The following is a 13,760-nucleotide window of genomic DNA, read 5'->3' on the forward strand; positions in this document are numbered from 1 at the left end:
ATGGCTCCATGCCCCTCGTGGAGAGTGGGGTGACAGTGAGGTACAGACACATCGGCACCTGTCCGCTTCCATGAGCACTTTGAGCTGGCTGGCAACCACATATTCCACAGCCATCTCCCCAAAAGGGATAGTTGCCAAAGGAGGTTGCATCTAGGTTAGGTTTCCTTGAGCAAGGGGTAACTGTAACAGGGGATAACTTCAAGACACTCCAGCCCCCTGGAAGTAATGAATAATGGGTTCATTACTTCTAGGCAAAACAGGAACCTTCCCCAGGTGGGTGCCCTCCAGATGTGTTGGACTGCAACTCCCATAATTCCTTGCCAGCACGGCCAATGGCAAGGAACTGCACTTTTGGCTTCCTCTCTCTCTCTCTCTCTCTCTCTCTCTCTCTCTCTCGATATATATATATATGTATATATAAAACATGCTGTCTACATCAGTAGGAGAGATTAACACCAGTCCAAATAGCTAAGACCAAACTGAGTCCTGTTACGACACTCCCCAGTAACCCACATGTAGGTTGAGCGCACTCCTTGCCCCAACAAAAAGTCAGTGTGCAACCTGGTGTCCCTTTCCCATCTGGTGCCGTTGGGCAGCTCTTCACAGGCACAACGGCCACAACAGCGATAAATCCCTTTTCTCTGGAGGAGCCTTTTGAGAGGGGGCCGCCTCGTCTTGTCCTTCTTGTGCCTATGGCCCTCCATAAAGCAAGGGCTGCTGTGCTTCCAGTGCAAGGAGAGAGGACGTCTGGGAGTTACTGTGTCGATGGCTGAAGTCAGTAAGGTCATGGGGAGGGGCGGTGCACTGCCCAAGCGTGTGGGAATATTTCCCAGGGCATCCTTCCCCAACCTGGTGCCCTCCAGGTGTTTGGGTTGACAATTGCCACCACGCCTGAGGACGGACCATGCTAGCTAGTGCTGTGGGTGCTGTAGTCCCAAACTGCTGGAGGGCACAAGACTGGGGAAGGAGGCCCCAGAGAGTTCTGGCATCCAACTGCCTCTGTTCCCGGTTTGTGAGAACAGAGCAACCGAACAACTCTGTTGAGCTGAAAGGGTGGGAGAACAACTTGGTGCCATATGACAACGTTGTTATTATTCTTTATTACGTTTATATATCACCCCAGAGGCAAAGCTCTCTAGGCGGTTTGCAAAGATTAAAAGGATTAGATTAAAAAGACTGAACATTAAAAATCAATATACAAAATTTAAAAACAAAAACATAAAAACGGATAACATTTAAAACAATTTTTACACACTCAGCCAGGCCAAAGCTCATTTTGGAGTTGGTTAAAAACTCAACATACCCTGTTAAATGCCTGGGAGAAAAGGAACGTCTTTACCTGGCGCCAAAAAGGTAACCATGTTTGCGCCAGGCGTGCCTCATCAGGGAGATTGTTCCATAATTGGGGGGCCACCGCAGAAAAGGCCCTCTCCCTTGTTGGTTTTCATGAGTATGCTACTTGCTCCACATGTTTCACAAAAAAATCCACATTGTATCCTGCTCTTTTGTAGGGGGGAGGCAGGAAGGAGTTAATATTTGTGAGAGACCCATAGTTGGCACTAAGTCCAGAACCGGTCCAGAAATGCTACCTTGGCACAGGTGTCGGCGTCTCTCAGAATAATAAGTAACAGCATGCGTGATTGCGTGAAGATTTCAGCAAAACCACCAAGATCCTGCTCAGTCAGGGATCGACGGCTGCAGTGCAGCGAGAGGGTTGGGCCCTCTGATAGAGTCCCCCCAGCTTAGTTGTTCTCCATGGCCAGAAAGGCCACAGCTCTGCAGCAGACACCTCCTGTAAGCTAAATAGAGCATTTTTACAGCTCTCTTCCGCTCTATATACACCACCAGTCCCCAGAGGTTAGATTCCTGCACAACTGAGATCTGATTCTTAACATCATCTTGATGATGCAGCACTTGCTGAAAAACTACAATGGGTGTGTATGTTGCAAGTTGCAGCAATGACGTGCTCTGAGCCAATTGCACGGTCAGTTCCCACGTTCAGTGCCACACCTGCCCTGCTTTCTTTTGTATCTGGTCACTCTAGGCAGAGCTCCTGCAGCTTTAACTGTTATGATGAAGAGGGGATTTCACCAGGTGCTGCTTGCACACAAATGACACCTGCTAAAATTCCCTTTTCTATACAACTGTTAAAGATACAGGAGCCCTGCCCTCCTTTCCATATGGTCACCCTATGGTGACCGTACACATTCAAATGCGTCAATATCTGTTTGGTCTCTTAAACATCTAACTTATTGAATCAGTTTCTCCAGTAATGCCAAGTTCCAAACTCTCCCATACCAATCACTTGAAACAGGGAGCCTATGACAATGGAGCCATATATAACATAACCGAATTCCTGTAATGTCACATAAAAGATCTCTGTTGAGTCCGAGCAAAGGCCTACCTGGCCCTGCATCCTGTTTCTCACAGTGGCCAGCCAGGAGCTCCAACGAGAAGCCCACAAACATGAGCACAATAGCCTCTTCCTGCTCTTCTCCAGCAACTGGCATTCAGAGGCATCCAGCCTGCGATCCTGGAGGTACCATGTAGCCAGTCAAAAAGTGACCTGGAGAATGCCAAATTTACCTGTTCAAATTTAGCAGGATCCTACACTTGAGGAAGATGATGTTATGCCACCTGGAGCTGGGACTTTAATCTCCGAGGGTACATCCCCTCTCAAACATTAGGTAAAGCTATCTGATTTGGCTTCCGTTCTTTATTTGGGAGAATCCCAGAGGCAAATGGAAACCATCACAATAACTGGGAGAGCTCAGTTTTGAGTATATCTGTGGCCTCCTTCCACTTTCCATCTTAAGATGATAACCATATGCAGACTCTGTGGCTTGGACATCCGCAATTTCCCCCCCTCCCCTGTCACCTTTGGGCTCAGTTTTTACCACCTTGCCTGATGAAGCGTGCTGAAGAACTTGAAATCCTACACAGTATTTGGTGATCTTTGAGCTGGCCTAAGAAAGGTATTAATATGCTATGGCTTTTGGAAAGGTTCATGTAGCCACGATGATGATGATGATCCCGATCCCGCCTTTGCCCAATGCTGGGCCTCAAGGTGGATTTACAGAGTTAAAACATATACAGTTAAAACTTATAAATAGAAATATACAACACACCTCAATATTAAAACATTTAAAACACAACAATTAAAAAACATAACAGAAGTCCAGACTATTCGCCAAAGGCCTGCTGGATCAAAAAAGTGTCTGCCTGCCTCCAGGAGCACACCAAGGAAGGAGCCAGTCTAGCTTCCCTGGGAAGGGAGTTCCAGAGCCCGGGAGCAGCCACCGAGAAGGCCCTCTCCCACTAGGCATGCCTGTGGTGGCGGTGGGAGGGAGAGAAGGGCCTCCCCAGAAGATCTCAAAGCACGGGCAGGCTCGTAAGGGAAAATATGGACTTTCAGATCACCTGGACCCGAGCCATATAGGGCTTTATAGGTCATAACCAGCACTTTGAATTGCACCCAGAAACTGACTGGAAGCCAGTGGAGCTGCTTTAACAGGGGAGTTGTATGCTCCCTGTAACCAGCCCCAGTCAACAATCTGGCTGCAGCTCTTTGAACCAGCTGAAGTTTCCGAATGCTCTTCAAAGGCAGCCCCACATAGAGCGCATTACAGTAATCCAATGGGGATGTAACTAAGGCATGTGTCACTGTGGGCAAGTCCAACATCTCAAGGAACGGGCACAGCTGGCGCACTAGTTTTAACTGTGCAAATGCACTCCTGGCCACCACTGAAACCTGAGCATCCAAGCTCAGGGCTGAATCCAGAAGTACACCCAAGCTGCGGACCTGTGTCTTCAGGGGGAGTGTAACCCCATCCGGCACAAGCTGAATCCCTATTCCGTGATCTGCCTTTCGACTGACCAGGAACACCTCTGTCTTATCTGGATTAAGCTTCAATTTTTTGCCCTCATCCAGGCCATTACTGCCAACAGACACCAGTTTAGCACAGAAACAGCTTCCTTGGAATCGGGTGGAAAGGAGTAGTAGAGTTTGGTGTCATCAGCGTACTGGTGGCACCGCACCCCAAAACTCCGGATAATTTCTCCGAACGGTTTCATATATATGTTAAATAACATGGGGGACAAAACAGAACCCTGAGGGATTCCACAGGCCAATGGTCAAGAAGTCCAACAGAAGTCCCCCAGTATCAACTTCTGGGTCCACCCCTCCAGGAAGGAATGGAGCCACTGTAAAACAGTGCCTCCAAGTCCCATCCCAGCGAGGTGGCCCAGAAGGATACTATGGTCAATGGTACCGAAAGCTGCTGAGCAGTCCAGCAGAATCAACAGGGACACGCTCCCCCTGTCTTGTTCCTGGCACAGGTCATCCACCAAGGCAACCAAAGCTGGTTCTGTCCCATAACCAGGTCTGAAGCCAGATTGAAATGGATCTAGATAATCTGTCTCATCCAGGAATCCCTGGAGTTGGGACTAGTAGCCATCCACAGCCTTGTCCTGCATGAACTTCTCTACTCTCCTGTTAAAGCCTTTTTAGTTGCTGGCCATCAGCACATCTTGTGTTTTGCTGTTCGTTGGCAGACACTGAAATATTTTCTAGCAACCTGTAGATACAGGCAGGCAGATCAAGGAGGATACAAACTCATGAAGATCAGGAATATTACAAAGGGTAATTTTATATTATGTATTTTATATTATGGTTTTATACTGTTTGTTTTACACTTTGGTTTTAATTTTTGTGAGCCGCCCAGAGAGCTCCGGCTATTGGGCGGTATAGAAATGTGATAAATAAATAAATAAAATTAGGGATAGAGAAATAGGCATTTAAAAATAGAGACAGATTAGGAACCCCTAAGAGGCATAGGGAACTTTAAGACAAAAAAAGTAAAAAAAAGAAACCATATTTAAAAACGGTTGTAGCAATAACAGTGACCAATGAGAGAAGCACAGCTATAGATCAAAGCTATTCATTTCCTCCATCTTGGTATCTGAATATGGTACCTGATTTAGACTTTGAATTCGAGAGGATGACATGCTTTTATGACAAAGAAAAGCACACTTTTAAAACACAGAGATGTCTAGATGGGCTTAAAAATATGCAGATGGCTGTTCTAATCCAGAGACCTTTTCATGCAACTGCAGGCCCTGCTTACAAAGATGCCCCCTGCCAAACAATTGATCTGTGCTATTTTGGATGCCAGAGAGAGCGCCTTCTCTCTTACCAACCTGCCCGATCACTGAGGTCGTTGGAGGGCATGCCCCTGGTGGTTCCACGTGGACCTTTGGCCTGATTGGAATCCACCAGGAGAAGAGCCTTGAATGTGGTGGCCCCTTCCCTGCCCCTGGAGGTCAGGGTGCTTCCGGCGCCTCCTGAAAACAACTCTGTTTCGAGAAGCCTTCCTCAACTGACTAGCCACTGTTTTCCTGGTTCCTTTGTTTTTAAATTGAACAATTTTAATTTGCTTTTTAAATCTTTCTTTTACTGTTTATACTTATGTTTACTGCTCTGGAATCTCTGTTAGATAATTGAGTGGTATATAAATATTGCAAATAAAATAATAATAATAATAATAATAATAATAATAATAATAATAATAATAATAATTTGCTTGTCCATAGGAGGGGAGAAAATGAAATTACTGGCTCTCCCTATTCCCAATAGTGATAAATCTTCATGCCCTGGTTCTTGTCCAGCATCTAGCTAGCCACTCTTGGAAACGTACTAGATACTAAATGGGCCCTTAATCTGATCCAGCAGGGCTCTTCTGATGCCCTTGCTTCAGGATGGCACAGCTACTTCCTGCATAATCGCCACTCAAAAAGTCTTCTGGGCGAGCAACAAGCTACGTTTTACAGCGTTCCCTCAACTGCTCTGAAATTCTGTGTGGTGCACACACACGCACGGACCACATGGCTACAGAGGATCCTCTTTCCATGTACCAATAGTGGCAACTTGAGACACTGTTGTTAAGAGGCCTATGCAATGATAATTGTATGTATGACTCTTGTCTTAGTAACGTGCTTCTAAAATGGGTGCACAACCCGTGGGCTGCATGCAGCCCTCAGCCACTTCCAGTGTGGCCTGCAGAGCCATGGGGACCCTGCCCAGAATTTCCCTTGCTAGCACAAGTAAGGAAAAGATGGGTTAAAAAGGTTGTGTACACCTGAATTAAAGGTTCTTGGGATTTATTTAACAATTCAAGAATTAGGTATTTTAACAGATATCTATCGTATTTATCTCACCCTTCCTCATGCCACCCCCCCCCATAATAGCCCAGAGAGGTATACAACACATGCAAAAATGCAGCATTATGCACAATAACTAAAATTTCCAACCATATAGCTGAAACAGCAACATAACACAATACAAGACAACCTAAAATTGTAAAATTGCAGGGCCAGATTACATCCCCAAAGCTTAGGTGAACAGAAATGTTTTTATTTGTCATTTATAACTCAACAATGTGGGGGCCAGCTGCTCTGCCCCAGGAAGGGAATTCCATAATTTATTAGGTGATCATTCCCCATCATATGCAATTTATTTGCATACGGTAAATTGAGAGCGTCAGTGAGCATAATTTCTTGGGTCATATGGTTTATATTCATGGTTGCAAGAACTTTATGAAGTTATGAGAGTTGGATAGTTGCCACAAAGCATTTTCCGCTGAATGTTTGCAACACAGCCATAACTTCAGTGAACCTCCTGTCTTTCACTCATTCTTTTTAGGAATAAATATATGTTAGGGCGAAGACCATTTTTTGCATCCAGTAGACTCAAGAGGCATAGCTTTACCCAGACTGTATTACTACATTTCACTGGTGGGAGGAATCACATTTTTCAAATACTCTTCCGAAGAGGTGGAGGGGGGTGGGGAAACCCTCCCTGCACTTAGAAAAATAGCAGGTAAAGGAGAAAACTGGGTCGAACCCATTCCCTGCACATGCTAGTTTTCCACATGAAGGGACTTTACTTTTTCATGGGGAAGCATTCAAATGGAATCTGAAGTGGGCATCATCCAGCTGTAGCACTGAATTCTGTAGGACAAAGGTGGGCAACTTATGGCCCACCAGATGTTTGGGCCTCCAACTCCCATCATCCCTTTACTATTAGCTACGCTGGCTACGTCTGATGGGAGTTGTAAGCTAAAACATATGGAAGACCACAAGTTGCCCATCTCTGCTTTAGAAGTTATAAACGGTCTTTGAGAATCTGCATATACTTCTGTAAAGGTTTGGTGTAAGCCATTTAAAATTGGCCATGTTGTTTCCAGATAATATTTATTTTTCTAAGAGATTCCCAATCCCTGTCCTCAGAGATTGTTACTGAGTTCTGACTTGGGACTCCTGAGGCACTGGGGCTTTTCACGCAACATGCTAACACACACTCAGTAGTTGAGTGTGGGTTGTTTTTGAACCATGGGTTAGAGTTTTGTCTGAACCCAGGATATTTTCTGCAGGGTAACTTGTTAACCATGCAGTGTGGCTTTGATAACCACCCTGAACAACCCAACAACAAACTATGGGTTGTTCGAGAAAAATTAGCCACGCTTCATGGTTAACAAGCCACCCTGCAGAAAATGTCCTGGGATCAGACAACACGCAAACCCATGGTTCAAAAACGACAACCCATGCTCAACCACTCCGTATGGGGCAGCGTGTTGTGCGAACCCAGCCAATGTTTTCTTCTGATCTCTGGAATAGCGGTGTTTGTCCACCACCCCTTGTCATTAGTTGTCTTTCTTTCCAGGATGGCACCGGTGCCCTCCAACGCAGCGGCTCGCTTGGAAAGATTCGGGATGTGATCAGGAGAAGCAGCGAAATGCTAGTCAGGAAGCTGCAAGGGAACGGTCCGCTGGAACCGAGGAACACCAAGTAGGAGGCCCTTCTTAGTGTCTAGCTAGTTGCCGTCTTTTACGGCTGCAGCCCTCGCTTCAACGCCCCCCCTCCCCAAACTTGCACACTTTTCATCAACTGCAGAACCCTTTGAGCTCTGGCTCTCTCATTTCATTGGCTTCTAATGAACAGAGCCGGCTTCATATGGGTTGTGTAATAGGCCCTCGTTTGAGTCAGAGCAGCTTGCAATGAAACATACGCAGCCGTCAGAGTTGGACACGTTGTGCCCATCCCGTCTGAGTGGTGCCGTGGCTGCAGCCACCCCATTCCCCTAAGGGGGGCTGCTCCACAATGCGGGGGGGGGCAGGGCGCAGGTGTATAACTGGGTCTGTCTGCCAACTAATTTCCCCTGCAGTTTTTAACCACATGGACACATTATTATTATTACCGTATTTCTTCGATTCTAAGACGCCATTGATTCTAAGGCGCACCCCATTTTTAGAGATGTTTATTTGGGAAAAAAGGGCATCTTAGAATCAAAGAAATACTTCCCTCACCGCCCAGCCAACCTCCTCCCCCCCCTCCGCACTTTCTTCTGATGGTTGTGTCCTTTTCTTTTTTCCCTCTGAGAGAGAAGAAACTTTGCGCGGGAAGAAGGGGGGGGCGTTGAAACAAAGAGTAAACTTAACTCTCCAGTCCCGCTCTTTACGTCTCTGCACCAGGGGACGACGACACGCGAGTAAGTCCCATGGAAATCGATGGGACTTACGAATAAATTTGACTAACAAAAAACCAGGCGCTTACCCAACCAGCTCCTCCTCGCTCACATGGCTCGAGGCTGCTGCAGGAGCTTCCTCTTTTCCTCTTACCGTATTGCTTTGATTCTAAGACGCCATCGATTCTAAGACACACTCCATTTTTAGAGCTGTTTATTTAGGGGGAAAAGTGCGTCTTAGAATTGAAGAAATACGATATTATATTTATTTGTATCCTGCCTGTTGCCCAATACTGGGCCTCAAGGTGGCCTTACAGAATTTTAAACATATACATTTTAAACCTAGGAAAAGAAATGTACAAAAATTTAATTATTTTTTAACAATATTAAAACATTAAACGTTTAAAATGCACGACAGTTTTACAAGTCCTTAACATAGATGGAGGGCAAGATTATTCTCCAAAGGCCTGCCGGAACAAAGAAGTTTTTGCCTGCTTCCAAAAGCATATCAAGGAGGGAGCCAGCCTAGCTTCCCCGGGAAGAGAGTTGCAAAGCACTGGAGCAGCCATTGAGAAGGCCCTCTCCCATGTTCCCACCAAGTGCGCCTGTGAAGAATTAATTAAAATTAATTGATGATAAAAAAAACAAAATAACCCCGGGGTGCCCACCCCTAGGGTCCTCCGAGTATGCATGCCAATTTTCAGGCATCTAGGTTTCACAATCTTGGCAGTATGGCAGTGAATGATGGTCAGTGACAGAGGCTTTTTACACAACATGCTAACCCACACTCAATGGTTGAGTGTGGTTGTTTTGAACTGTGCGTTGTTTGTTGAACCGTGAGTTATCATGCTGTCTGAAAGCAGCCAGACTGGCTTTTTACCCATACAGTGTGGCTTATATTTGAGAACCTGTGGTTTGTTGTTGAGTCGTGCAGGACGGTTAACAAGCCACCCTGCAGGAACTGTGCTGTATTCAAACAACACACAAACCCACCCTGCAGAAAACATGCTGCATTCAGACAACCTGCTAACCCATGGTTCAACAAATAACCCACAGTTCAAAACACCACATGGACAACCACTGAAGATGGGTTAGCATGTTGTGTGAACAGCCCCACAGGTACACGTCCTCTTTTATTACTATAGATTACTAGAACAAGGGTAGGTTGAATCCAGTCTTCAGTGGTCTAACGTTTGCTTTTTTTATTCCCTGAAAGTGTCTTAAAGCAAGCGGGCACCCGCAGGATGCCCTCACAGTTAAGGTGTAACCAATCTGTGATGCAGTCTTGCTTGGAAACATCAAATGTGCCCCTGCAGTGCAGGATCAGACCAAGGCCCACATAGTCCAATGTTCTTTGCAAGAATGGCAGCAACCAGCAAGCATTAAGCCAAGCTTCCCCAAACTGGTGCCCAGCAAATGTTTTGGAGTTCAAGTCCCATCAGCCCCAGTCAGCATGGCCATGGGGGCAGGAATCCTGGAGTTGAAATCCAAAACATCTGGGAGGCACTAGGCTAGAGAAGACTGCCGTAGATGTTCTACAGGAAACCAGCACTTGGTTGCAATTTGCCTTCTGCGCACCTCTGAGCTAGAGAATATTGCCACAGTCATCAGGCAGCCTTCCCTAACCTGGCGCCCTCCAGATGTTCTGGACATCAACTTCTATTAGCCCCAGCCAGCATAGCTAATGGGCAGGAATTCTGGGAGTAGTAGTCCAAAACATCTGCAGGGCACCAGGTTTTGGAAGACCAGTATAAGAGGATAGCAGTTCCTTGTTGTATCTGCTTAGGTACAGCAACCTCAAGGGATTGTAACTTAGTTTGAGGGTTGACCCAGTGAGGCAGCTCAGATGTGACGACAGACCCTGGTTTGGCATTGCGTGAACAAGCCTGGCTGCACACTGGGGATCGTGTGTCCCCCCTCCCTCCTTTGAAGCAAACCACATTGGTCTGTTTCAGACAACATGCTAAACCATGCTGCTTAACCACAAAATGGTTAATGGAATGCATGCATTCCGTTAACCATTTTGTGGTTAAGCAGCGTGATTTAGCATGTGGTCTGAACCAGGCCAATCTGTCCAAATCAACGAACGATGGTTTGCACTTGCATTAGATTTCTTGCCCAAAGCTGAAGATTCCCAGCTATTTCCTGTCTAGTGTTATGTTCCCAGAACAAGAAGAACCAAGGAGAAGAACAGGCCTAAAGGCAGTACTGTGAAGACAACTTTATTTTTCTCTCTCTTTTGTTAGCATGAAACGAGCAGCTTCGCTGAACTACTTGAATAAATCTAGCGAGGATTCCTTCCAGGTGAGAAGCTGGCTGGGAGATGCTGGGAATTGTAGTCCAAGACACCTGGAGGGTTCTAGGTTGGGGGAAGGCTGCGGTATGTAGATAAATCTGATTACCTGCTGGATAGTTTTAATCTCAAACCAGTAAACACAAGCTCTTGTTCTTAGTGCAGATATACTTGCAATTGGAAGATGTACAATCATGAGCAAGGGGGTTTGTTTTTCAGGATTCTCAAGGCCTTCGGGTCAAGAACAAGCCCCTCAGTGCAAGCAGCACGGATCTCTCCTCTCACAGCTCCTTGGTCACCTCCAACTGAACCCCCCACTTCCACCATCTCTGCACCCCATCTCAGATGCCAACTGCTTCACCATCCGGATACTGCATCTCAAGTCGATCACAGTGTTGGATATTTCAGCCGCAACCAACACTTACACCTCCTCACTTGTTCGAACTCTCTCCGTCTCTCGTGTTGATCTCACTACCGTGAAAGACAAGCATACTCTGTCACTGGGGGATACAAGCCCATATGGGACCACCGCCAGACACGATAGGAGGGCTCCCTCCTACTATTTGCTGTGGACTAGCAGCTTTGATGAATGCATGCACTTTCCACCCTCTTTGCAAGTGATGTTTTCGCCGATTGCACAGAAGGGACTCCCAAGAGCTCTTACTTGAAACACTGGCTCTCTGAGCTGAGGTACAGAGGCTCACCTCTTCCTTAATTGTGGACCCATTCTATCATACAGGACTTGCTGAGAGCAGCTCACCTCCAACGGTGCTCTCACAGTGGCTCACTCACTCACTCACTCACTCCTTCGGTGCCTACCCCCAAGCCCTGTCTTTGGTAGTCCCTTGTGCCATCTACGTCTGCACTGTAAACCCCTCATCTGTCTCCTGCAGCCTTCTGTGGTGAGGGCCTTCCCAAACAAGTCCCGTTGCTTGTGGCCCATTTTACTTCTGATGCAGACAGGAAGGGGCCATGGCGTTGTTGGTTAGATGTCATAAATCTGTTTTGTGGGGGGCTAATTTGTCTAAGTCAAGGGACAACTCAAGACGCGAAGAGAAAGGCCAGATGCCAGATTTCATATGTGTATACACTCCACTCTACAAGCCTTGACCCACTCTGGCCTGGCTGCCTGTGTCTGCCTTAGCTGGAACAACTGTAGCGCAGAGCAATGGGGATAACTGCAGGGAGACCTGCTGCCGCTAGCTATGTGTCACCCGTGATTCACCTCTGATTGTCATTGTCTTAATTTAACAAATAAAAAACGATCACAGAAACTAGCTTGCCAACAGTCTCTGGAGCAAATCTTGCTGTTGAATCGCTCCTGCCTTGGATTTCTGTCTTTCCAGTGCAACACCTACGACAGTGGAACAAAGGAAGGAGCCGTTATCTCTGTACCAAACACACAAATGGTGGCACATGTATGTCCCAGAACAACAAACAGGGATAAACGCGCACATAGTCTGTTCCTTACTGAAAATAGTACCAAGGCAAGTCTGTAGTTCTGAACATAGGAAGTGGCCTCATAAGGAATCAGGAGCTCATTTGATCTGGAGTTGGCAGCGGCTCTCTTAGATCTCAGGCTAGGACCTTTCCCAGCCCTGCTTCTTCGGACTTATTTCTAATTGACTGAAATTGGGACTTTTTGCAGCATGAAAAATGTGTTCTCAAATCTGGTGGTATGCCCCTTCCACTACTGGTGAGTAAGTACACTTGACAGTGGTGGCCATCCAATGGTCCATTTAAATTTCCCATAATGCCACAGAACATGACATCTGGGGCATTGTGGAAAAAATTAAATGGTAGCTATAGCCAGCTGTTGCTGCTCAGAGCTGCTGGGCACTGCCAGCTGCCCAAGGATAACCAGATGTTGACAGCAGCAACATCTGGTTATCAGTACCCTACCACTGAGCTGTGGCCTCCTCCCTGCCCCAGGTAATAAATGCCTCTGCAGTCCTGTGCATGCTAAACAAGCAAAGAGCTGTTTGGCAGTAGTACAGAGTGCCACTGGAGGTGGTGGGTTCTCCTTCACTGGAGGTAGTTATGCGATGGCTGGATGGCCAGTTGTCAGGGATGCTGTAAGTACTGGTACATCCTGCATTAAGCAAGGGGTTGGACTAGATTATCTCTAAGGCCTTTTTCCAACCAGTGGAAGCTGGTGGCTCTGATGTCAGTGGGTGGCAAATGCAATCTGGGTTTCAATCAGAACCAGTCAGACCTCCAAAGGAGCTATCCAAGGTGCTGAACCTAAACCCAAACTAAGTTCAGCACCTTGGATAGTTCCTTTGGAGGTCTGACTGAAACTCATGGCACATCCACTGCCCCATTGACATTAGAGGTACCAGCCCCCACTGCTTGCAACTCTATGATTCCATGTAAAAGGGTGAACTGATGCATCACTTCTGAACTATCAGAGCTCTCTTCTGGACTGCCACACCTTTAAAAGACTTCCTGATAGGCAAAAGACCTCAACAGGTATTGCCTTCTCAACTGCTGATTCTACATACTGTGGTGAACTGTACCTGTTGATTTTTTTCCTATTTTTTTAATCCATGTGATTTGCTGTCTCATTTTTTACATACATGTTTTCAAAGTGCCACAAAAGAAGGGTGTCTGTAAGTTGAAAATTTATTTATTTATTACATTTTTATACCGCCCTCTCTGGGCGGTTCACAAAAATTAAAACCGTGAAAACCATAAAAACAACCAACAATTTAAAAACATGAATACAAAATACAATATAAACATGCAGGTGACAGGTAGAAATTCAGCAGGCAAAGTCATTCTCCACACTGCACTTCTGAATTTCACGCTTGCCTTAAGGCACTGAAAAGCAGAAGGCCCCAACCCATGGGGAAGATGGGACCTGCACCTACGAAACGCCGCCATTTCTTTCGTGCTTTCTGAAATAGGTGCTGTGCTTATTTCAAAGCGATGCCACTAAAGGGA

The 13,760-nt window shown here is 46.3% G+C and overlaps 1 protein-coding gene across 4 annotated transcripts in view; it reads left to right on the forward strand.

The window, feature by feature from the left end:
- Positions 1 to 12,100, forward strand: part of KLC4 (kinesin light chain 4) — a 74,294-nt gene extending 62,194 nt beyond the window's left edge. For all 4 annotated transcript variants that reach the window (XM_063123946.1, XM_063123949.1, XM_063123948.1 and 1 more), the window contains exons 14-16: positions 7,721 to 7,845; positions 10,768 to 10,825; positions 11,034 to 12,100. In XM_063123946.1, the coding sequence (XP_062980016.1) occupies positions 7,721 to 7,845; positions 10,768 to 10,825; positions 11,034 to 11,123 (273 nt within the window). In that variant the 3' untranslated portion in view covers positions 11,124 to 12,100. The remainder of the gene's footprint in view (positions 1 to 7,720; positions 7,846 to 10,767; positions 10,826 to 11,033) is intronic.
- The last annotated feature ends 1,660 nt before the right edge of the window (positions 12,101 to 13,760 follow it).

The sequence above is a fragment of the Elgaria multicarinata genome, chromosome 4 (genome assembly GCF_023053635.1).
Source record: "Elgaria multicarinata webbii isolate HBS135686 ecotype San Diego chromosome 4, rElgMul1.1.pri, whole genome shotgun sequence".
NCBI classification, from domain to species: domain Eukaryota; kingdom Metazoa; phylum Chordata; class Lepidosauria; order Squamata; family Anguidae; genus Elgaria; species Elgaria multicarinata.